The sequence below is a fragment of the Etheostoma cragini genome, chromosome 9, assembly GCF_013103735.1.
Source record: "Etheostoma cragini isolate CJK2018 chromosome 9, CSU_Ecrag_1.0, whole genome shotgun sequence".
In the NCBI taxonomy this organism is placed as follows: domain Eukaryota; kingdom Metazoa; phylum Chordata; class Actinopteri; order Perciformes; family Percidae; genus Etheostoma; species Etheostoma cragini.
Window position 1 is genome coordinate 24,403,115 of NC_048415.1, and position 24,801 is coordinate 24,427,915.

At 40.4% G+C, this 24,801-nt stretch overlaps 1 protein-coding gene across 16 annotated transcripts in view; it reads right to left on the reverse strand.

The window, feature by feature from the left end:
• fryl (furry homolog, like) overlaps positions 1 to 24,801 on the reverse strand; it is an 80,629-nt gene that overhangs the window by 15,664 nt on the left and 40,164 nt on the right. For 5 of the 16 annotated variants that reach the window (XM_034881769.1, XM_034881768.1, XM_034881770.1 and 2 more), the window contains 50 exons: positions 24,418 to 24,557; positions 24,184 to 24,280; positions 23,302 to 23,381; positions 22,874 to 22,954; positions 22,565 to 22,733; positions 21,637 to 21,729; positions 21,441 to 21,539; positions 20,841 to 20,942; positions 18,584 to 18,628; positions 16,119 to 16,222; positions 15,841 to 15,949; positions 15,638 to 15,724; positions 15,366 to 15,537; positions 15,112 to 15,244; positions 14,917 to 15,024; positions 14,570 to 14,807; positions 14,226 to 14,402; positions 14,035 to 14,121; positions 13,681 to 13,949; positions 13,127 to 13,346; positions 12,745 to 12,869; positions 12,577 to 12,634; positions 12,379 to 12,470; positions 12,111 to 12,283; positions 11,829 to 11,989; positions 11,616 to 11,726; positions 10,118 to 10,272; positions 9,909 to 10,008; positions 9,628 to 9,796; positions 8,842 to 9,110; positions 8,599 to 8,739; positions 8,322 to 8,490; positions 8,131 to 8,215; positions 7,715 to 7,827; positions 7,480 to 7,630; positions 7,295 to 7,398; positions 6,868 to 7,050; positions 6,432 to 6,633; positions 5,932 to 6,053; positions 5,649 to 5,836; positions 5,143 to 5,237; positions 4,428 to 5,023; positions 3,688 to 3,956; positions 3,465 to 3,605; positions 2,460 to 2,660; positions 2,188 to 2,349; positions 1,410 to 1,520; positions 1,091 to 1,267; positions 665 to 673; positions 87 to 287 (listed from right to left, as the gene is read on the reverse strand). In XM_034881769.1, coding sequence (XP_034737660.1) covers positions 87 to 287; positions 665 to 673; positions 1,091 to 1,267; positions 1,410 to 1,520; positions 2,188 to 2,349; positions 2,460 to 2,660; positions 3,465 to 3,605; positions 3,688 to 3,956; positions 4,428 to 5,023; positions 5,143 to 5,237; positions 5,649 to 5,836; positions 5,932 to 6,053; positions 6,432 to 6,633; positions 6,868 to 7,050; positions 7,295 to 7,398; positions 7,480 to 7,630; positions 7,715 to 7,827; positions 8,131 to 8,215; positions 8,322 to 8,490; positions 8,599 to 8,739; positions 8,842 to 9,110; positions 9,628 to 9,796; positions 9,909 to 10,008; positions 10,118 to 10,272; positions 11,616 to 11,726; positions 11,829 to 11,989; positions 12,111 to 12,283; positions 12,379 to 12,470; positions 12,577 to 12,634; positions 12,745 to 12,869; positions 13,127 to 13,346; positions 13,681 to 13,949; positions 14,035 to 14,121; positions 14,226 to 14,402; positions 14,570 to 14,807; positions 14,917 to 15,024; positions 15,112 to 15,244; positions 15,366 to 15,537; positions 15,638 to 15,724; positions 15,841 to 15,949; positions 16,119 to 16,222; positions 18,584 to 18,628; positions 20,841 to 20,942; positions 21,441 to 21,539; positions 21,637 to 21,729; positions 22,565 to 22,733; positions 22,874 to 22,954; positions 23,302 to 23,381; positions 24,184 to 24,280; positions 24,418 to 24,557 — 7,443 coding nt within the window. Of the gene's footprint in view, positions 1 to 86; positions 294 to 664; positions 674 to 1,087; positions 1,268 to 1,409; positions 1,521 to 2,187; positions 2,350 to 2,459; positions 2,661 to 3,464; positions 3,606 to 3,687; positions 3,957 to 4,427; positions 5,024 to 5,142; positions 5,238 to 5,648; positions 5,837 to 5,931; positions 6,054 to 6,431; positions 6,634 to 6,867; positions 7,051 to 7,294; positions 7,399 to 7,479; positions 7,631 to 7,714; positions 7,828 to 8,130; positions 8,216 to 8,321; positions 8,491 to 8,598; positions 8,740 to 8,841; positions 9,111 to 9,627; positions 9,797 to 9,908; positions 10,009 to 10,117; positions 10,273 to 11,615; positions 11,727 to 11,828; positions 11,990 to 12,110; positions 12,284 to 12,378; positions 12,471 to 12,576; positions 12,635 to 12,744; positions 12,870 to 13,126; positions 13,347 to 13,680; positions 13,950 to 14,034; positions 14,122 to 14,225; positions 14,403 to 14,569; positions 14,808 to 14,916; positions 15,025 to 15,111; positions 15,245 to 15,365; positions 15,538 to 15,637; positions 15,725 to 15,840; positions 15,950 to 16,118; positions 16,223 to 18,583; positions 18,629 to 20,840; positions 20,943 to 21,440; positions 21,540 to 21,636; positions 21,730 to 22,564; positions 22,734 to 22,873; positions 22,955 to 23,301; positions 23,382 to 24,183; positions 24,281 to 24,417; positions 24,558 to 24,801 lie in introns of all 16 variants that reach the window. The other 11 variants (XM_034881765.1, XM_034881766.1, XM_034881757.1 and 8 more) reach the window with 10 other exon arrangements.

Sequence of the window (24,801 nt, forward strand, 5' to 3'; positions counted from 1 at the left end):
CGCACGCACGCACGCACGCACACCATGCCGGTGGGCTGTGTGGGGAGCATGGTGGGTTGGGGGACTCTAACTAGAGTGAGACTTACAAGGCCAGAGCGGGTGAGAATCTGGCTAGCGCTCAGTACCTCCTCCTCTGACGATTCATCCGTGTCCTCATGGTTGGTGAGGTTGAGGCTTGGCGTGCTGCCTGCGTACTGGCACTCCTGCAAAGACGGTGTGTCCCCTTTGTCCATGCTCTCCAGTGAGCGCCGGCGCACCCCCCAGTTGAAGTTGTCCATGCTCTCCCCCTGCAGGACAACCAAGACAAGAGCAGTGAGACACAGTGCACACAGTAGGAGGTACTGGGGAAGATTTTACAACACAAGGGAAAAAAGAAAAGAAAAAAAACACACAAGAAAAACAAATAAAGAACATTAACATTCCACAACTTATTAAAAAAACAAATACATAAATGCATGATCAAGTGAGATGATTTTCCTCTACATATTTGGCTGGTTAATGATTCAAGGTTTTAAAAACTTTCTAAAAACAGGGTTCTCAACAACACTAGTCACAATTTCAAATCAAGAGGACTACAGCACTTTGTTTGGTGACAACTTGGAAAGACACCAGGGGGCCTGCAGAGAACGCCATCTCTAAAAAGCTTTCTGTCCCAAAGACTTACCTGCAACTCCTTGTGGCAAGAGAAGAGAAGGAATAAGTGTGTTAGCAGACTTAAGACAGTTACAAAGCACAGAAATGTTTCTACTACAATAGTCAAGACAAATAAGACGAAAGATGGACAAAAATGAAATGTCACAGTATGGTCAAAAGTAGTGATGAAAAGTAACTGAACTGAATATGCAAGTACTGGAGTGAAAGTGAAGATATTGTCATACCAGCACTGCATTTAAGTGGATTTAAAAAATAATTGTGGTATTTTAAAGTTTATTAATCAAATAGTTATACTATCCACACACTATTAGCTACTCCATATTTACTCATAATCCGAAAATTACCACATTATACATTCATATGTATATATTCAACGTCACCGTGACACACACAAACAAGCCTTGTTGTGTGTGTCAAATCTATGGTATTTTCTCACCTCAGCATCCTCCAACTCCACATCTAAGAAGTCAAAGTCCTTAAAGACCCCAAACTGCTGCTCACTGCCCGTGTCTTCCCCCCCGACCTCCTCTTCTCTGACCACCTCCTCCACTGTGGGTATGAGACTGGTCTGCTGGTCAGCAGAGTCCAGATCCTCATTGGATGAGAACACCACCTGTTTGAAAGAAAGGAAAGAGACTCTTTGTTGTCAAATATTAAAAAGCAATTGTTGTATGTCCATGAAAATACTACTCAATCAAAAATAAAATTAAAAAAGACAACAGCAGCAGTATCTTTAACAGTGATTTTACAGAGACCTTGTCAGAGGCTTTAGAGTAGGAGAGGAGTCTTACAGATGGATTTTTGGGAATGCCAGACTCCGGACCACATAAAGACAGGACATTCATCAGCCTCTCTCTAGTTCTTCTCTGTAACAAAAACACATAATCATGATGAGGAAACTTGTGTTCACCATGATATTGTAGATAGAAGAAACAAAAATTGTAATTTATATTCCTGTAAAAATGTGACCGTGATGTTTTATTTTGACAAAGGCATTTATTAAAATCAACGTGTTCGTATGCTAGGGTTGAGTAAAAACATAAACTACAGTATGTCTATTTTGCTCCGACTCTGTTTGAGACCTGATAACCTGAAGTGGAAAAGTCCATGAAGCATGTTACTTAAATGTCCACTGAAGCTTCCGCTACACTAGAGACAAAATAACGGCAGGCGACAACCTCTGATCTGTGTGAAGCAATGATACTGTAACCTTCCTTAAAATTGATACATAAAACAAATAGAAATGATACATTTCCATCATGTTCTGTAACGTCTTTTCAACATTTGAGGTTTTGACTGGTTAGGTCATCTCGTTGAGCCCTTTTCTTCTGCAATGGAGAATTAGGGCCAGCTACTGCTTATCAATGAACTCGATAAACCAAGTCCTAATGCTCGCATAACGGCAATCAATATGGAAACACACATAATCATATCTGTTCAATTTTTGCTACTTTTAGGTGAAAACCAGGCTAATGCTACCTGGTATAAATTACGACATGATGTTAGATGTTGTGTGTCTGTTTGAGTAGATACCTGAGAGAGTTGAGGCCTTTTCCAGCTTACTGGCACCAGACCATTGGAGTTGGAGCCTGATGAGGTGGAAGAGGTACTCCTTGTTACAGCAATCACCTGCGGCTTTCCATTCCGGCCTGCTGCAGTACGCTGGTCACCATATTTATGTCCTATGATTGGTGTCTATAGAGTCAAATAATGCCAGTTAGCAATAAAATACTACAGAGAATATTTTCAAAGTGAAAACACTGAAATGTGTGCACTGATGAAAACTGGAGTGGGAGGACATGGACCTCTGAGATGTCAAAGTGGAAATCCAGAGTTTTGCCAGGCAGCTCCTTTGAAGAGTTGTTGAATATGCGTGTAAAGGCAATTTCTGGAGAGCCGCATGATTCGGTGCTATAAGAGCGCTGTACATCGTCTGGAACAACAAGGCTGGCTGAGCGAGACACCACCAACTTCAGAATGTTTTGAGCTTCCTTCCAATGTGGGCTCTGTAATAAAAACAGGAAAATATAATGATTTCATTGTGAGATATCACATCATGCAGGTGTTTCTGAAAAATGAATGAATGTGAATGGACATATTTTCCCTCAGAAGACCAAACCATATCCCTACCTACAGCAGTTATCAGACACTAAATCTCTGAGGCCATTTAAATTGTGTACCACTTTCTACAATGTATAGCCTATGTTGATGCCAGAGGACGTTAAAGGATGCCTAACAAATAGAAGTCACAGTGCACACCAATGCACATGCTGGGATATACTATATATACGCACAAACACAATGCCTTACACAAAAGGCCGCACTGGTAGTAAGCCAGTACAGAATTGGCCCCAGGTAATAATGGTACAGCAGCTGTCAGATGCAGTTGTAAGTGAAAAGCATAGAGTGCCCTGGGACGGGGCTGGTAAAAGGCTTCCATAAAGAGCTGGGTTAAAGAGCTCTATTAAAAGAACAGATCATCCCAGTATATATAGGCTGTATGTGAAAATACAACTATTATTATATTCATATCATATTAACATATGGAAAACTGCACCCAAGTGGTGAAGTTCTTGTCCACCACTGCAGAGAGCAAGGGTTCCTTGTGCTGCTACTTGCAGAAAATAATGTAATAAGTATTGTAATAATATAATAATGAATACAAAAAATACATAAGTACTTCACTTAACCTATTAAGTCATTGAAATAAGTAATAAGTAATAAGGATTACTGATGACATGCAATGAGTAGCTTGCACAGCACTGATTTCAATATTTGATCAAAACTAAACCAGTGCGGTGAAGGCTCACCTGAACATATTTGCCAATTATCTTCATGATCTCCAGGTTGAACTGTTTGACCGGGGCTGCCGATAGGTCAATATGACTAAGCAGGCTGTAGATGATCTGCAACAAGGACTGCTGCATGCTGGGAAGGCCTTTTTCCAGCAGCTGAGAGAGACAGAGATGGTAATATCACTGGTTTGACCATATGTTAAATAACTACAACAAGCTTGATCATCATCTTGCGTACCTCGGCCAAGTAAGTGACCAGGTTCAGGGTTATCTCTGCAAAGGCATCGTGGAGATAGCGACAGACCACGTTGATCCAGTTGGTGCAGTCGCGAGAATAGCTGTGTGTGCTGTACAAGCTCATCATGTGGGCCAGGTTGGAGAGTGTGGCTGACTTCTCCTCTGTGCACACCTTGGCTATCTTATCAGCTGTCTCCTTACAGAACGGAGAGGGGCTGTCAAAGTGCTGGATGAGATGTGGTAGGAGGCAAAGGATGTTCAAAGGAAAACCTGCAGACATGTCACAGGAAGACAAGGAACACAAAGAGTCACATAATTAGTTAAAAAGTCTAAAGCAATTACTGCTGTCAATACGAATGATGACACAAGCTTTTTGCAGCTGCACTGGTGTTGGGGTTATTGCATCAAATTTTCGAGTAGGGCTGCATAACATCAGGTAAATATGATAATGGTGTTGAATATTGTGAAAACAATATTACTTGCGATAGTTAAACAGATAAACAACTTGCTTGTTGCATTTAAAACAAATGTAAGGAAGTAATTTCCAATGTGTTTATTGCAGCAGTTGACGCGATCACTATTAAAAAAAAGGCTTTTTTTTTTTTTTTTTTTACAATTAATGAAATAAAGATCAGTGCTTGAAAGCATGTTTCAAGCAAATAAAAATAAATAAAAACACCCCAAAAAAACGTATCCATGATCAAGTCAGCTGTAGGGGTTTTCTCAGTTCTACACACGTACCTGCCACTTGAGAAGGGTCCACCAATGTATGTCTGGAGACACTGATGAGCTTGCTCAGCAGGTGGATGGTGAGCTCCTGAGTGGAAGCAGAGGTGAAGCCTTTCAGGAAGAGCTGCAGCAAGCCAGGGAAGCTGTACCACTTCAGCTTGGCCTGGACCTTCTCCAGATGTTCCCTGCTGTCCACCCGGTCCAGAGGCAGCTGGCCCAGCAGCTTGTTAAGGAGCCGCAGGGCCAGCAGATACTCAAATTCGTAGTCAGACTCCAGCAGAGAAGCGGCAATCCAGAATACAGTGGCCATCAGATTTGAAGGGTCCACGGGGGGGATGGCTTCCCCTCCTGGACCCCCTCCCCCACCTAGCGATGATAAGCTCCGTGTGCGGGCCAGGTTTCCGTGGCTACCACCAAGTCGGTCAGCTATGTCTAGGGTGTTGCTCCTACGTCTGTCGACTTTTCTCTCACCCATCAGGCTGGCACGAAGAGAGTTGCTGCGAGTATGAGCATTATGGAACAGACCACCGCTGTTCAGGTTTAGCTGGCCTGTGCTTTTCCTGTTGGCAGCAAACTTAGGCCCCAACAAGGGATTGCAGGCAGAAGTTCTGTAAATAGAAGGGACAATTCATTTAGTAAATTATTTAATTATGTCAGGTAGCATGTGATTGGAGTTAAGGATGAGTCAAACATGGTGAATTAGGAGGTTATCGTTGGTTGGACTTACTGTGCCAAGGCAGTGAGGAGGTCATAGTTTTTGACTGTGTCTGCTAACGTGTCAATGCCCGACTCCAGTGTTAAGAGTAGTTCAATGACAAAGCCCTGAGGAGAAAAACACCAGAGGTCAGCCAGCCAGAAAGAAACTGATGACTCTGGATACCAGAGAGTCAAAATGTCCTAATTGTAACATGTTGTTGTTTCTTATACAGATTCTTTAATATACATAACAATTGTATTTCCTGTAAAATCTGTATGGAGTGTGGTTTATTTTCAATCTGATACAGTAGGTTTCTCTCAGGACCACCTTTACAATGTTTTTTCAATTTTGGAATGCAGCAACCACCAACAAACTTATGCATTTATATCGGAACAACTTTGCTCTAAATGCAGTTGTGAGTAATTAACAGGTTGAGCAATACTAAAAGTAGTAGAGATTAAAAGTAGAAGTGATCAAAAGTGTTGTGTTATTAGACCTATGTAGAGCAGCACCATACAACTGTTTTATGTTCTAACCTGAGCCTCCTCTCCTGGGTCCCCTATAGTCTCTACCAGCCGAGACAGAATGTCAGACAGTGTGGCAAGAGTCAGGGGTTGCTTGAGTGCCCTGAAAATCTGGAATGAGCGGCCAGCGTAGTGACGAGAAGAGCAAGACAGAGCTGTTTGTAGTGCAACTTCACTCAGCAAAGACTCGAGCTGGAAACCTGAAGGGATGCACATACAAGTAAATGTGATAAAGCTTTCTAAATCATACCTGTATTTCATGTCCAAAACTGTAAAATGAGGCAACCATACAGACCTGACGGGGAATGTTTGAAGACAGTCACTACATGTCTGACAAAAACACTCAGCTGCTCAGCGCTCTTAATGTTGGGGTTTTTGGGTGACACATCCTCGTGGTTCCAGAGTGGGCCCCGCTTTCTACAAGGCAATAGAAAACACACATCAGGCAGTGGGACTTATGCTATGAAATTACACCACACCTCAAAACATTGGATGATGTTATCACACCAGGCTAAAGGAGCCAATATGACGCCAACCCAAAAACCAAAACCATGCAATGTGAAAATACCCGGTCATTTTAGACCCCGCTGGAGGCATGAAAACAAATTATTGAACAGAATTATTAAAGATGCAAGTGCGTTGATTCAACATCTGTGTCTGTATGATTCAAACTGATACATACTAAGCATGTGAGATTTTACATTAGGCCAAGTTAGTTAGTCACAAGTAGTAGAAGGCTAAGGTAGATGTATTATTTTGGAAAAGAAATATTTTAATAAAACAGGGTCTTCTTACCTTGAGGTAATAAACTCAATGAGAGCTTTGACTTTCTCGTCCTGTTCAACAGTGGCATCTACCTCACGGAGGAGTGTGGGGGAGAGGTGGGACAGAGCAGCTCCCCCTGGCCCAAGACTTATACTGGAGGAAGTTGAACTTGAGCTGAGGCCGGAGTCTTTCATAGGTGATTGCTGACAATCTGGCAAAAACTCCTGCACTCCTATAGGAACATTTGGCATACACATTGAGCTGTGTGGTGGGCTTTGTAGGCATATTAAGAAATAGTAGTTGCCTGGTTAGCTCAGGTGGTAAAGCAGGAAAACACATATAGAGGTTTACTCCTCGAAGCAGTGGACGAAAGTTCACCCCAGTTTGGAGTCCTACAGTTAAACCATAGTTTTCCTATTTAAATGACCCTTTCTTTTCGGATTCTGAGCTCCACAGCGGAACTGACCTGTGAGGTTGATCTCTGGAGCTACCGGCTTCACAGTCAGGACCCTCGGTTCATTGTAGTCTCTGTTGCGTAACAGCACCATAGCCACAGATTGAACGCTGCTATTTCCTGCCTGGACAACGAGCAGGTGAAGCAGAAGACGTTTGCAGTGCTCGTACACTTCTGGGTGCTGGTGATCAAACCCTGGAAGAAGACAGAGAAAAGGGAGAGGGATACAATTTTACTTTAGCATGTAGAGGTGTAATGAAGTATGAGGTCAGTTAAACCAAATAGTCCTTTTCTATGTACCTTTAAATAATGTACTTTTGAATGAGTTGTTTTGGTAAATAAATATCCGGTTATTCAGGAACAGGACCTGAGAGGCCCCAAAAGAAGAAAACCAATTCTGTTCTTGGAAGTCCAAAATAATAATTACGAAGCAAGTTACCTATAAAAATTGCATGAAGTAAGAGGTGCAGGTAGGCACTCCACTCCACTTTGACCCCATGGTCCACAATTAGGTTTGTTAGTAGGATGACTGCAATGTTACATCTGGAAAAAAGACAAGGTTGATTTAGGCAAAGAACACAATAGAATAATTTAGATGCAGAGTAAAGGCGATGTATGGTGTACCTGTGGAGCGGTACACCAGGGGCATTTGTCTCTGGCAGGTAGTCCACAAGAGGAGACCAACAGCCTCCTGTAGGTGGAAAGGGGAGGGGCTCTGGCCGGTTGTGATCCATCACTTTCAAACGCCAGTTAGCATAAAGTGGCATGGAGTCACCTTGGAGAAGGTAAAGCAGAAAAGGTTTGTAAGAAAGAATTCTGAGCAGTGTTTAGTTTAGTGGTGCAAAGAGTTAGCTCTTACTCTTCTCTTCTTCATAGGAGCCTCCGGAGCTGCTGCTGTAACGAGATTCCAGACGGTGGTGCTGACGGTTCAGGTTACTGTTCAGCCCACTGTAGATGTCCAGGTGGGTGTAACTGCAGAACAGGCATGCTTGATTTAAAAGGACAGTGCAAGCTTTTTTTTGTTTCTGCCTATGGCCAAAAACGTCAAATCTAAACCATTTCATCAGCAAAATCTTTTAATTTACCTAGCCTCATAACTTTGTCTTTGAATTGTTTCAATAATAGACTTGAGTGTTTCCCCTGAATTAATTTGTATAAACAATCAAGAAGCCATTCTAACTTTAATTTGTTAAACACCCCTTATGTAAAGTGTTAGTCCTCCCATTACATTTTCTGTTTGACACAAATAGAATAGTGCCGTATTTCAGCTTGTACCTGTCTTCCATGTTAGAGTCTTTGATCTTGGTGTCATGATGACCATCGTTTCCTGGCACCATGGTATTGCTGCTGGAGGTTGTTCCTAAGAGAGCAGGCACAAAACATTGACCATCAGGCATTGAACAAGTGATTTAGTATTGGAGACATGGCCTAAGCTGTAAACTAGTGCAAGCGGCATGCTCATTTACCTGAGGTGACTGAGGGGATCTTGAAACTTGAGGTGATGCGGTAATATGGGGGGTTGTCCATGTGAGTGACAGCTGAGCTAACAGGATCAGTCAACTCAAGTTCACACATCAACTCCTCCAGCAGCTGCATAGTCTTATCTCTGCCCAAGTAAACCACAACCCGTTTCACCTGAGGACACACATGTAGACACAGTCAGAGACATGAGGAATAAGGAGAGGACACAGCACATGGGGATAGGACAGTAACGACTCATGATGGAAATATTCTGTGACTTACATAGGGCAACAGGCTGGGGTCACTGCTGACTCCTGACATACTAATGAGGAAGTGCAGAATGATTTTGAGGTTCTTTGGCCAGCTATCTGCTAATGTGGTCCATACATTCTCTATCTCGGACCAAGCAAACTCATCCCCATACTGTAAAAAATAAATAACAAATCAACAAATTATCTCAAAGAACATTTTGAAGCCATCCTGTTCACGTCAACCTGATATGATGGCATCCATTAGCCGTTTTACCTTAGCGGTCATGAACATGAGATTGTTTAGCACCATGGTTGTTGCACGAGGGGAGCCCCACCCCTCTCCGCGGAGCCAGCGGCGGCTGTTGACCATCATGACCTCCCGTTCATGTACATCCTCGTCATCCTCACCACTGCCGCAATCTTCGGGGCGCCGTACAGTTGGTTTGAAATCAACCAGCTCCACGTTGTTCATCCAAGGCAGAAGATAGTGCAACATGACTTGACGACCACCGGGATGCGCTGTCTGGATACGCTGGCTCACCTCTGGGGAGGGCAGAAAGAGGGTTGATTGTTAGTTGAAGCAGATTGTCATCCATTCATCCATCCTTCATTACACAATGAAGGAATGCACTGCCAATTTCTCTTAAACCTTATTTTCATCTTCTAGTCAAAACAGTATCATAACATCCACAAATTGCAATGTTCTTTGGATAGTTTAGTTAGGCAATATGACCTAAAGGGATTTCATGGACCAATAACTCAATTTGAACATCCTGAAAATTAAGTGAGGCAGTTTTTAAAAAGTGCACTGATATAAATTATTTATGTTGACACTGCTATGCACCTAAAAAAGAATTTACACAGAATTTTTACACCTTGCCTTTGCCATATTAGTCAAGTATATGGTATGTAAAGGCTGCAATGAGGTTTAGGAAATGCATGTCATCATGGCACACACAGACAAAAGGGCAGATCCCTGCTGTCACAGGGAAATACAACTTAGACCTTCAAGCACCCTGCTATCCCAGCAGCACCTTTACCAAATTGTAATGTAGCAAACCTGAGAAGATGGGCAGAGTGAGCTCTGGGTAAGTCGTTGCAAGCTCCTCAGACAGCTGGTAGTAAGACACGGAGTAGAGGTGTGGCAGCGGTGAGGGAGGGGTCAAGATTCCATCCGTTCGCTGGATCTCCAATTTGTGAGCGTAACGGAAGAGCTTGGGTTCCAGGATCTATTAGTTTCACAAAGACAAACAATCACAACAAGTGTATTAAAGATAAGGAATAGCAGTGTTATGTGTAGATGTAAAAAGTTTATGAACAATAGAAAATAGAAATTCTGACCTGTAAAAGCTGCATGGCTACCTCATAGATGTCTCTGGAAGAATCAGCTGCCTTGAACAAAATCAGGTTCAGCAGCACCACAGTGTCAAATTGATAATCCCTAAGAGAAATTGTAAATCAAGCAGTATATGAGTCTCAATTCGCTGGCTCCAAAGGGACAAACAAGTCCTCAAAAATTTGTTCAAGTTGAAGCTGGGAATGTGAATTACCTGTTGTGAAAGACATTGGCGATGGCCCTGAAGCAACCGGCAGCCACGCGACGAGAACCGGTGTAGCAGCGGTCCACAGCCCAAAACATGAGGTTGCTCTGGTCTGGATTCAGCTCCAGGAGCAGCATCACGGCCTCGCAACCCAGCTGGTGAACCTAGGGCAGACCACACAGCAACTGTTAGAACTGTGAGTTCACGTCCAGTCACTACAAAACCTTTCTAATTTTAACCCATGGTTATCTCAGTAGCTAATATTTGTGTTTAGTGTTACCATTAGCATAGGCACAGAAATATGCTGTAAAGGAGAGTATTTTAAAACACAAGGACTAATATTATGAACTATGCATTGACAAAAATATTTAGCAGGTGCTAAATATAGATCAACAAACAAAGTATCCTACATTATATCTGCAGAACCACTCAAAACAACAAAGTAATCTCTTAAAAAAAGGGATACAAAAGGAAAACATCTTTGATTTTGACTCTAAATAGTATGTCTTTAAATTAATTTAAAAAGGTTTTAAATCCTTTCTGTAAATAATCAACTTTAAAGTGTCTAAATAAAACACTTGATTAACCCTTGTGAAGTCTTCCTGTCAAAAGAAAGATGTTTTTTAAATCAACACTTTTATGATGCTTTTTATCAATGTTTTTAAATTTTTCTTACTTTTTTCTCACTTTAACTTTTTGTGTCCCTTTTTCAACAGTTTAAGCTTTTTTTCAATGTTCTTGACTTTTGACATTTTCAACACTACGTAACACTAACTTATTAACTTTAGTTTTACAGTTATTTGGGGAATTTATGGTCAATTAACCTCCTTTATAGGAAATTATACCTGATGTTTGAGTTAGAAAAGCAGAATTTATGAATTATTTAGACTTAAATTAAAGGAATGTACAATATGTTGAATGGATAGTCACAGACAGAATATGTCAACTTTTACTCAATACTATTTCAAAACCACTTCTATTTATTTTTTCAAATAAATAAAATAAAATTGAATAAGACACCCCAAAATTAATGAAAATAGAAATTTGTACTTGCCAAAGAGTGTATTGCGGAATCAATAATGTTATTTGGGGTGTTTGAAAAGACACCGATATATGAAAACGGGTCAATTTGACCAGAGGACAACATGAGGGTTTAAAACGCTGACCTCTTGCAGTACTTCTAATCACCACTATGTGGTGCTAGTGTCATAGTATGTGAACCTGTGCTGCATAACCTCAGAAAGTATTACAGTACAGGCAGACTGAACCAATCGCTCTTCATAATAAAAAAAAGAAAAAAAAGATGCTTAGAAGGGAACTTTCAACTCTGGACATGCTATCTTCCTGTTCTGCGCTGAATACGTGGTTTAGTGTGTATGACATTTCTTCAGTGATGCACACTCCTACCTCAACCTAATTTTCAGTACTATTCCACATGCTTTGGCCAAACTATCAAAGATAATTTTAGTGATGATCAGCCAGGCTAAAATTGTAACATTTCTCTAACCTTCTTGTCCTGAGAATCCAGGATGTTGTCCAGCCACTTGTAGAGGTAGCCATCAGAGGAAAGGCCAACATTGTCAGCCACAGGTCCACAACACAACACTGCAGACATGGCCTGGAACATTAAAGAAGCTGTTAGTAATCAGTACGTATTGATTGTATTGTATCTACGTAACTAATTTCAACATTTATATTTTTTATTTATGTCTGTGTGTACCTTTAGTGCACAGTACTGATGTCGGTTGATCTGCATATTTCTGTCACTGTAACGGTCCAGGGGAGTGAACATAATGCTGAACGGCCCAGCCCAGTGACTGAACAGCATGAACAGACTGTGTCTCAGCGATTGCTGGGGGAAGATGGTCCTCCTCTGGTGTACTGAACACAACAAGTAACAAAATTAATATACAAGACACTTTAGTTTGTAATACTCAAACTTTAGACAGACATTCCGTGCAAGTTAGATTTTGACTGACCGATATGAGTTAGCAAGACATACCTGGGACATTCTGAATGATATTGGCTACAAGTGCACTAAAGTGACAGCGAATGTCCTTCAGTGTGTCAGAGTCCTTGTCATTTTCAGCCTCAAGCAACTGCCTGGTCAGATCAACATACTCAAGCAGCGTACTGTTCAGAGAGTGGCTCTCTCCATCTAACCCTCCACTTGCTCTGTAAAAAGTCACACATAAAACAGTTAAAGTATTTTAATTATTATTAAATTAATTCCCAATCACATTTTCACAAGATCATTGTGGATTACATACATCTGACTAATGACACCAGCATCAGCCAGCAGCTCAAATATCCGGACTAGCTGGACCCTGAGGATGTCACGACGCCTGCGCCGCTTCATGTTCTGCAGAGTAAAGACAGTAGCATTGTAACCTTTGTAAAACTGTCTTTAAAAAAAAAAGAAAGATTTGTGGCAGAAATAACTCCTAGTATCAAAGAACTGCACTTACTTCAGGTCTTCTTTCTAGAGCTTCTTTTATGATGGGATTTAGCTCCTCTATCAACTCTCTAAAAAGGAGAGGAAAGTTAATAAATAAATAACTAAAAGATTTTGAAAGTATATCAAAGTGTATCAGGACATATTAAGTATAACACAAATCAAGTCAAGTGTTATTAACCTGAAGGCCACAGGGTTGGTCCTGCCAAGCCCCAACACAAGAGACTCTGTGATGTCCATGCTCTCAGAGCGCATCATTGGAACAATGTGTTTGAACAGAGAGGAGGGGGACGGAGTACCGACAATCTATTAACACACAGAAAGAGCAATGTCATGGCTAAAATGCAAAAATAAGAATAAGTTAGTAGCTGTTGTTACACGGGTCCTATGTTTTTAGAATTTTGAAATTCAGAGTTACACATAGAATGAAGTCATACTTATGTCTTGTTACCTTTTTCACACTTACTACACTTCTAAGACTTTAAAATAGCAAGATATTTTTGGATATTTAAAATCTTTTAAATGTGTGTTAATGGAATGTTTTCTGCAGAGGTGTTCCTGACCTTTGAATCATAACTGTAGCCGCTGTCCGGCGTGGACGCCAGCGTCTCAGGCGGGGAGCAGCGGACGGAGCCAGAGGTGGAGGACGACGAACATATGGAGGAGGAGGACGAGGAAGACGAGGAGGCCGAGCTGCAGCACAGAATCAGGTAGTTCCTCCAAAGGCCGACGTAGGAGTCACTGCTGTTTAGACTGTTCAATTTCTTGGCATTGATGGGGCTGCTGAATGTGGACATACGTAACAGGAGATGTCAGAGATTATAACAACCCAATATAACAGCCCAGAGAATGAAGGCCTTTTGCCTTGATATGTTGGGGCCTTCACACAGAGGCAGCATGCTACATAAAGCTTTGCCATTTACAATTTTTAATCTTGTGTCAAGCCCATTAAGCCTGAAATGTTATTTGGTACAAAGTCCTTAATCCTAGCACATAATGTCATCTGGCCTTTTTAAAGCCTGTCTATAATAAAAACATCCACAATGACAAAAACACACTCAAATACAATGATGCACAAATGGACAGAAATCAGTAAGGCTTGATTGAAACAACATACTTGATGTCAACTTGTGGAGACAGTAGTTGCAAGCGGGTGTAGGCAAACATCCAGGCATAGTTGAGGGCAGTGGGACAATGTTTGGGCAGGTGCTCCTGCCGCAGGTAGCTGGAGAAGCTGATGACCCAGGGGTCCTGGCCCTGAGTAACATGGGCAAACACCCAGATGTGCGAGGGGCTTACCACATCAAATTGGTGGCTAATGGGAGATGAACTCCACTCTGCTAGCGTCTGAAGATCAATCCCACTGGGACAGTACAGCAGGTTGCTCTACAGAGAAAAACACAGACAAAGATTAAGTCTTGGAGTATTGTACACGCTTTCAGATTCTGTAAATGAGAAATGGCATTTATACCTGGTCAGCTCCTGTGAGATGAATAAAGCTCTCCAACACAGATGCACTTAATCTGTCCATTACATCAATGGCCAATTCCTCATCACCCTGATAGAAGTAATATCAGAAAACAATAGTAACCAAAAAAACTTCATACACATACGACTTATATCTGTCAGTTGCAATAAAAAACCAGTGGTTTGAGTTATTACCTTGCCAATGCCCAGTGCAGTGTGCAGCGCCCGGACCTCCTTGAGGACGTTAACAGCCAACCTGCGTGTGGCAGGGCGGCAGCTACAAAGCACAACCAATGCTAAACCCTCCACTACATGCAGCACCCCTAACAGAGGAGTACGTTCCAGGGACACAGAACGACCGCTGCTTGAACCCTGTAGTAGAAAAGTATAGTTAAAACCTCTCTAAAGGTTGGGACATTTAAGTCACTAAATCCATAAAAAATCATGAACACAAAGTACACTAATGCACGTAAAGACAAAAAAAAACAAAAAAAAAATCACTCAAAATGAAGTAATACAGCAAGGGCTTTCAGACAAACCTGTGCATCGTGGCTCTTGTTGCTACTCTGCACTGCCTGCCTCCATTGGCTGATGAGCTGCAGTAGCATCTTGACAGCGTTGTCCAACAAAGTGGGGTGGACATCAGTCACCTCTCGGACAATGAAGTAGGCAAAGCCCGAGAGAACATCCTCACGCCACTCAGGGAAATCAACCATCAGGGCCTGGAGAGTAGTAAAAGCAAGGCCACGTAGCTCCTCATCCATGTGGATGGTCAGTCTAGAGAAGGAGAGGGAGCGAGATATTGGAAAATGTGTGGAAGGTCACCTAAACTACAGTAAATTGTGTACTGAGGTGTCTGCAGTAAGGTTAAAGGAAGGTGAATTACTTGGCTAGGAGCTCTATTAGGTCTTGTCTGCTCATGCCATCTGGTATCAGTCTTGGGATGGCGGCCACACACGTACGGAAAAGATCGATCTTCGGCTTCCTCTCTCCCCTGTGGTACAAACGACTCATGAGAACCTTCTACAGTTCAGAAGCAACACAAACAGTACTTGTCTGAATCCAGGATGTGGTCACATACGTAATCATGTCCTCAGGCTCCTTGTTGGACATCTGTACATTGGTCATGCTCATGGAGCGTCCCACTTCCTTATCCAGGTGTCGCAGGATGTTGTCCAAGGCCTTTCTTACTTGTGGGTAGTACAGTGACATGCCTGGAAATACCCAGCAGAGTAGTTTTACTCGAGGAAAGAACACAGATATATATATAAAAAAAAAGGCACTAAAATGCTTTATTCTTTTTTCTGAAAGTAATGTTTTACAAATCCAACCCACCTATGACCTTAGCTTCTTCATCAGTAAGAGTGGTATTGAGGAAGATCTTTTTGACACGCAGGGTGTTGCCAGAGGGCATGATGATCCCAGTTGTAGGCATAGGAGGCTCCCCATCTTTCTGCTGTAGGCTGTCGGCAATCACCAAGAAGGCTCGCAAACCGATATTCATCCTCTGTTAGTGCGGATAAAGGGAGAGGTTAAAAGGTATGACAGAGAGAGAATCTATTGATAATCCAATGACATCACAACTTAAAGTTTTGTCTCCAATTTACCTCTGGATTGATGGCAAAGGTTTTGTGAGACTTGCCCACACACAGGAGGTCATAGATTATCTCCTTCATAGCAAAGTCCAGTCTTTCCTGTAACAACCAACAGACCAGCAATCACTTACACACAGCTAATACACGGCTCATCCTTAGGTTTAGCTCAGCTTTAAAACCTAGGCACAGTATGTCACTTCATGCTCCAAGCTTACCTGAGCTATGAACTGGATGATCTTGACAAAGATGTTGAGGGGTGTGTCCCTAGGCACCACACTCCGGGAGCCTTTGGGGAAAAGTGCTGAAACAATGCTGAGTAGTCGACTAGTGGAAAAAGGGGGGGATATTATAAGCTTATTTAGTGCTGAACAACAAAGCCCAATATTTTCATGACTTCTACTTGATAGCAATCAAAGGGGTTCATATTTTTTTTGTGTGTGTGTGTGTGTGTGTGTGTGTGTGTGTGTGTACTCAGGTGGTCTTGAAAACTGACCTCTGTGTGACGGTATTACTCTCACACTTGATCCTGATGATGTAGACCCATAGCAGTCTGTAGAGTGACTCTAGCGCCACACGGGACATTTTAGGGTCTTTGTTCTGTGGATGGAAAAAAAAATGTAAGCAACTTAATTTAATTAGGGCAATTTAACTACCCACCTGTGAGACTTGTGAGATCCGGTTGTTTTTTTCTGTAAAAACTTGACAAATTCATTTTTGTTGTTGTCTCTGTGCATAACTTCTAATGAGTTATCAATGAAAGCTTAAGTCCACATAGTTTGATGATCGTTAAGCTTTGGTCTTAGTGCATTTAAAGATGTAGCCATCAGAAAAACTAGAGATCTTTTATAGGAATAGCCATCAGTAAAACTAGTGAAATACAATACTATGTTTTGGTCTTTAGGAAGAAATGCTGAATATGGAGACAGTCATTCTCAACCCGAAGAAAACATCTTAAGAAATAACCAAGTCTTTGCATCCAATTTAATTAATAATCCCAAACTGTGTCCTAAAAAAGAAGAACAGTTAATATTTCCGGATTCTTTTTGAAATAACCAACCAAGTTTCCACCTATGATAAATATCCATATTGATGAGATACGCGCACTGGGCCATTCTGTAAGCGACCATGTTCTGAGCATGTAATGTGGACATGGTGCAAAGAGTTCCATACGTTACGACAGCTTTAACTTATTGGCTTGATCGAGATTTGTCGTTGTCCCAAATGACATTAGACACCTATACCCTAAACCTGTCCACCTTTCTATCCAACCACGTCACTGCATCTCCTTTTCCTCTTAACATTTAACATGGATTAACCAACAAAACCAGATTGATTACTGGGAAATAGATTAATAAAAATCAACAAGGCCTTTTAATTTTTTTTTTAAATCTGGACACATTTTAAGGACAGAGACCATCACAGTCTGGGCCTCTCCCCAGATTAGCACAGTTATCTTTGTGCACATCATTCGAGTATGGCATGCCATGAGTTGACTTAATCACTTAAACCATAGAAACAGCCATGTCAAAGGCAGATGTCTCAAAACTAAGGGGTTAAAGTAAGTGAGAATTTTTTTGTTTTATTTGGGTGAATTGACATTTTAAGAGAAAGCGCCAGCTGGATTGCAAACCACAGTTCAGCAGATCCTTTTTGTACTGCAACAATTTGTCTTCTCTTTCTGGCTGCAACTCAATAAATCACAGTCCGACAGAACAGCACTGAGCACAAACAATGTGCTACCCAATGTCAACCAGGGCTCCCACCTGAGGGCAGCATTTTATATTATCTTCACAATATATATATATATATATTTTAATCACCACAATGGAATAATTTAGTTCCTAATTAAATAGGATATAAACATACTTATTTGACATGACACTTTATAACCTATAACCAAGTTATAGTTTTTTTTCTCCTTTCTTTTCTTACATCCGGTGTTGTACACCAAACCATGGGGACACACAATGACTCATGCATTTATTTAACTTGGTTAGTTTGGTCTGCGTTGATTCAACATCTTTCACGTCATGTAATTGTGTTAATAGGAGGGGATTGAGAGAATCCACTGTACAACAGAGCTTGATTTATGGTAGAAATCCGGGAAAAAATAAATAACAGTTTTGTGCACATAAAAGATATCAATTAACGGTTTAATAAAAACAATCCTCAGCCCTAATGTCAACAGCCATAGCACAGTGAGGCTGCTGCCAGCCAGCCTTTTACAACTCCAACAGAAAAACAGAATGGAGCCCTGCCAGCACACTAAATTCCACAAAAATCAAGTTTATTTCTTTTGTCATGCTTCAAAGACTTTCTCCAACCCTCTGGTACTAAATACAAGGGATGCACAATATTTAAATTTATAATCAATAATTAATCGATAGTTACTATTTTTTTTAAATTGAAATCCATTTTCCATCCGCGATTTACATGTCATTACAATAGAACCAGCATGTGCAGTTGTCCTAGCTAAAGGGTAGGTGACTCTTTTAATTATCGAATCAACAACAGTGTGGGATTATTGTAGTATTAAACTTCTAGTTACAGCTGAATCATCAACATATCAAATATACCTGCTATCCTAAAGAGCTGTCTTCATACAAACAGGCAAAATATTTTAAAGCAATTATTGACCAATACCGGTAAATGACTTACTGCATCCCTATTGAACTAAAACATGTATCTACAGTAAAAATCTAAATATGACTAGATAGACAAAAGTCAACACCACTGCCCAAAAACGCAAACCAGCTCAACGACAAAAGCCTAAGGCAACATCACAAGTTACAAGTAGTTCACGTGATCCTCTTCACACTGCAATGCCACAGCTACTACAGAGAATGACTAACTACCCAATAAGCAGGACTGCACAACCCCACAGTACGTCCTGGTCAGGACCTGGACCATTAAAAGGAATGGGAGCACCAGGCAGGTCACTGAAACCAGATAACTCACCTGCAGCGTCTCAATCTGCTTTCGGATGCTGTTGTTAGACGGCATCTGGAGCGAGTCAACGTGAGAAAAATATCAAATGACAGGAGACAAAGAATGTAGAGTTTGGGGAGGGACACATGCAAGTTATAGGCAAAAACAAAGACATAACCTAAACAAATATGACAAGAGCCATCCAAAGTCTCTTTGTTCTGGTCAGTGTGGCTAAAATGAGACACAACGAACTGTTTAACATGCCACTTGTGGATTTATTAAAGGCATGCTAGTAATAAAAACAGTTAATTTGTATTTGATATGGTTTAACGTATAATCTGAATTTAAAAGTGAAAATGCAAGCAAAGTAAGGTGTGCTGTGGTCTGGAAATCACACAGTGGGACAGAGAGAAAAAACAAAAATATGGGCGTGGATATAAGGGGAACACAGAAGGATGAGGAAAAGGACATTTAAAGATGTGAATCGGAAAAGGAGTATAAAAAACTAAATTCATCATTTCACCTACAAAGCTAACAAGCAGCAACACCCAAATCAGTAGTCCATTCAAATCCATGTCAAGCACACTCAAAATACTAACTGCTGTATTTTAACACTGTGGGGATCATACTTCAAAAGTACAGCAGCCAAAATATGGCATTTATTTCACCACCGATATTGATTAGGTTTGAGAAAACCCAATAACATATTTTTCAATCTAGCTGGAACAGTGTTTTAAAAAAAAGATGACATCTGAATATTTGTCCCTATTCTTCCCGCAGTTTATGTTTCAAGTAAATAAATCACTAAATAATGGATCTGAGAACATACACAATGCACAACCAATTGTGCAATGCATTAAGAAAAGTGAACTGTACTATTTCAATGTTTCTGTTGTAATTTGGTTTAAATCAGATTATATTTCATGCAAAATTATGCCTTTGATCAACATGAGTTATTGGCTATGTTTATTTGCATTTCCCCCCCAAAGGGGGTGTGAGGGTCTATATACCGTTGTTTACCAGGAGGATAACTACCTCTCCATCCTGACTTTAATTTGTTTTACATGTTTACACACTAGGTATTTTAAAGTTGTTTATAGTATGTATGCATCTATAAAGTGTAAGGGCGCTGATATGTCACAGCAATGCCTTCTGGGAAATGGCAAAACCTAACACTTGAATTACACATTTATGAGCACCCACAGGGTTAAAATCACGGGATGGACAAGAAGCCCTAAATCACTAAAATCATCACTACACTCGAGCCATCACGCAAACCCGCAAAGATGATCTCAATCAAAGAATCGCCATCACCACTCAGAAGACGGACTCATTATGATTTTCAAATTAAGGAAAGCTAAAACAATTATAATAGTGAAAGAGAATGCTAGAATGAGATCACTGAGAAGACAGACGGCCATTTCAAGCCAGTAGTAATCATCATCACAAGGAAGCAATACAGAAATCTATCCACCTCATCCTACAATCATACAATCTCCACAAATGGCAATCAATGTAGAAGAAGAAAAAAGGCAGTTGCTGAGCCAGTCAGTGAGCCAGGAATTTGGTCAAAGCGCTTCTGGATCGTATTGGCTCCATGATAGTCAGGCACAGGAGGAAAGTAGGTTTGAACGGCTCGTAATTGGTTTACAAGGAGTTAAAACAGCACTTGAGATAACATAATGTGTAAGGGGCATCAGCTAAGATGTGGGCTATTTTGCAGGTTGTGTTTAAAAATACACGTTTATTTAATTCTTTGTGAAATAAGTTGTGGTCATACTGGTGATTATTAGTGAAACCTAATAATATTTTATTTCATGCATGTATTTTGTCCACTTTGACAGCTTTTTTTTTTTAAACAAAGACTCTACTATTACATTATCAAATCAAGTGCTATTCCTGTCCAGATCTAGTTGTTGATGGAGGGGAAGGTACATTATGATCTTTAGACAGAACCACAGAGCACACACTTCACAACCAAGGCAACTTCTTAGATCAGTGGTATTACAGCATGTACTAACAATAGAATACCATAATACCAATAATTAATTTTCTTTTAACATTTGGAAATGTTGATGCTTCCACATTGTAATCATGAACTTTCATTTCAGATTTGATAACACAAGTCATAAGACCTCTGAGCTTTTTGCTAAAAATAGGCGTTGCCAAGTATGGTGCCCTAAAAATACTTTATTCTGAAGAATACAGTCATTGTGCTACTCTTTGGAGCACAAAAGTACACACTTTGTGAAAAAGGATTGCGTGTAAAGGTTCAGGCTGGCAGTACCTTTAGGTGTGAGAGGCAGTTCTGGAGGAAGATGTGCCAGTTGTTGAGGAAGAACTGCTTCTGACTAACACACAGCAAGCATGTCACCAGGGGATACAGAGCCTGGGGAGATAAACCGTGTCAACATCAAAAAAGCTAAGAGATAAGTAGGTTTGTCTGAATGTTTTGTATGCACACTTTTTAATTTAGCATTTGAAAAGAACAAGGTAAGCACAAAAGCACTGCACACTACAGACGGGCCAACTGCAACAACACAAGCTGAGACTGGAGACTTTTTTTATGACACCAGGATCACAAATATATTACTAAAAAGTCTGGAAGCATACATAAAAAAAACACTCACTGGATTAAATACAGATTTTATAAAAAAGAAATCTGTCCTGGAGAGAATTTTGGAGTTGGTCAGTAAATATAATAGAACAACAGTGAGGCTGTATTTATTTTTATAATATTTTTGGATGAGGATGACGGACTGGCTGTGCTTGGGGTCAATGGAAACGTTGACAAAATACAGGAAGTGTGAAACACATGAAAAGGAAGTAGTAAATAGAGTTAGGGGTGTGGAGGAAGACAGATAAAATAGGATGCTCTAATTATTACCAAAGAGTGCTTCTTTCTGGAACTAAGGTCAAATGTTGTCTGGTACAGCATCTCCACAAAGTTCTTCAGGCATGGCACATTGACTTCGTTTTTCACCGCCTGAGGATAAACGAGCCATTACCATGGACTTTTTAGTGAAAAGAATAAATAAAGAAACTTGTGTAAAACAAAAGAAATAGTTTGAAAAGTTACTCACAGCTGCAACAGGGATGAGGATCTCAACAAAAAGGCCAGCTAGAGCATGCTTTATGTCCTTATCCTTGACTTCCAGAAAATACTGTGCACACTCCTAAAAAGAGGCACCAAAAGCATACATGTATGAAGAATACATAATACACACACAATATGATACATACACAGAGACAAACTGCCAATTTGACATACACACAGTATTAAGACAATAAGTCAGTACTGCAGAAAAGAAAACTGTGCCTTCACATCTCAACTCCAAAATAAATGCACATAATGAATATTGAAGTGAAAAACTAACCTATGCCGAACCAAAGAATGCAGGTCACATGGCAAGAAAAGAACCATATGGCATCTTGTTATTGTCATTTTTCCTTTGTAGGCTGAGTCACCAAGGGGAGGAAATCTTGCTTTTATCCTATTACTGACTTAATACAAGGCAAACCTTATTGTAATGAATTTTGTTTCTTAAATATCAGTACAAAATCTAAATGTCCTATGTTGGTAAGGCTATAAAAGATCTTTGTATGGGTTTAAACCCATATGTACTGAAAATACTGAAAGTACTGAAATGAAGTGGTCATAAACTACAGTATGTTCCATTAAAACAATAGGAAATTAGGTAGTGTTAAGAGAACAGCGAGAGTGTGTGTGTGTGTCGTTTTTAGCACTGTATAGAGATTAATGAAAAGGGCACAGCTCCGTTCACAGCTCTTAGCAAAGCCAGAAACACACACACACTGGCTACTTGGCAAACTTCACCTTTGATCGTTACTCATCTAACTTTATGAGCCTTTGCTACGGAAAGTTGCTGAGTTCGAACAGAGCAGCAGTGGCAAATAAATGCCTGGTGCCATTAAGCAAACACGTGTCAGCCCCATTTACTGTAGTACCTCTCTGGCAAATATGCATGAAAAAATGACTTTTTAATTTACCTGCATGAACTGAAAAGAAGCCTCAAAATCCTCCACAGGATACATTTTCACCCGGAAGAACTTCATTCCCATGATGAGACTGATGATGCTCTGGACTACATAGGGACTCTGCTCTTTTTGCCTGAGCTCCTTCAGTTCTGTGATGAACTTCTTCCTCACTGCCTGAAACCTGAGCACACACACAAAAACATAAATACATCTACACTTAGAAGAATAAAAACCTCCATAAACTAATGAGAGGTTAGGGCTGACTGACAAAGTGACTAATCAGCCGGTATTCAACTAACAGGTAGATTTAAGCTGACTTACTTTGACTGTGTAAGGACTCCAATGACCTCAGCATACAGGTCTGCAATGATGTGTACATTGCCAGTGTTGGGGCCACAGTACCTGTTGATTGTAGTATATTTCATCAATTCTTAAACAAATACATATCTTTTTTTATGCAGAAGACATTGTTTTATATGACACATAACCCACAACAAAACAAAAATGCACAAAACTGAAGATGTGTTTTACTTAAGGCTGACTCAAGCAAAGCCAAATAAGCTTTAAGTGTCATTAACAATTTTAATGACACTTAAAGCATAATGTTTATGTTGACACAATGACCATAGAGCCAGTCTACTTAAAGAGACAAAGATATAAATGACTGCAAAGCCAAACCCACAAGTGAGAGCGCCACAGTAGAGTGTATATCGGAACACTGGTTTATCTGTGTGCTTATGCTTACTTACCCCTCTTTGTGTTTAAAGTGCTTGAATGCCAGGTTTAGAACTTCGTGTACTAGAACATCTGGCACTGGATGAAGAGGAATCTGTGACGAAAACATTGAATCATTGGTCTTATTAGAAGCATTGATAGTGTTCATTCTTTCTCTTTGCTACCATTCATTACCCTCCCTACAGGAGCCAAGCCAAGGACAACTTAGCTCTGGTCTCCAGGGATTGGCTTGTAGTTCAGAATGCTGCATAGACTTGGATAGTCCACTTTAAAAACATAGTTGGAAGTTGGTCTGTTGCCATGTGTTTATTTACTGTGTTCCCCTGCTGGAAAGGCCTCACTAACACTGCAGTTAATTTGTGTACCACAGAAAATAAGTAAATAAAGTACAATCCTATAAAACACTGTTTAATAAGTTTATTTGACATAGCACTTTTTATAGACAAAGTCACAAAGTGCTTCACTTTTATAGTCAGCAGTTTGCAAGAGAGACAATTAAAAGCCTCACCAGTGGTGAATGCTGCACTGGTAGTTAAGGATAGCTAAATATTTCAATGACTGGTACTAATAAAAAAGGGGAAAAAAAACCTCAAGAAATGTATAAACTATTCTACTATTCTATCAGAAATGAAAACAAAAGCCAATCACAAAAATAAGAAATCAAATGTAGTGCAAAACCATGCACCCATTTAGCAAGTAGGAAGGTAAACTGTACCAATTCTGTTTGACTGAATAGCCTACTCGTTATAACTTTATTGATTAGATAATGTCAATGTTAAGTCAAACAGTGCAATGCATTGGAACTTGTGTATGAAGTCAACTGACAACCCAACTGGCAATAACTTTTAGTAGCCAGTTTAAATCAGTACACAAAAGAAGAGTGTCAGGTAGCTCACCTGTTTTAGAACTTCCACTGAAACCAAACAAAAAATGAAATCTATGGCTAAGTCCCTCCGTTCCAGCAGGTAATCTTTATCCCGGTGCTGTTCATCTCTAAAAAGCAGAACACAAGGAGATTTTGAGCAAATCTTAAAACTGACACAAAAAGTACTGACATAAAAAAGACAAATCACTTATAAAGAGAAGAAGAAGACAGCCAAGTACGCAGGAAATGAAGATGAGCAGCTCACCCTTTGGACTTAGTACTAGAGCGAGGCCTGTACTCATAAGACTCGTCTTCAGTGCCACTCTGCCGCCGGTACCAGTCAAACAGTGTGCGCAGCAGGGAGGGCAAACAGTGTTCTGCTATTGAGCTCATAGAGCTTATTAACTGGAAAACAACAACATACAAAAGTTAAAAAAGATTTCACTCAATATTACTAATAAACCTGATATCCACCATATTAAGGGAATCTTTAATTCACAATTTAAATACTTACAGCTGTGAATTATGCGAATAAAAGATCAAATCCCTTACAGAATTGTCATACAACGGCTAAAAGTGGATTTTCAATAACAGAATAGGGCAAGTATAGACCAGAAGCTTTCTCAACTAGTGGGTGACATACAGTATG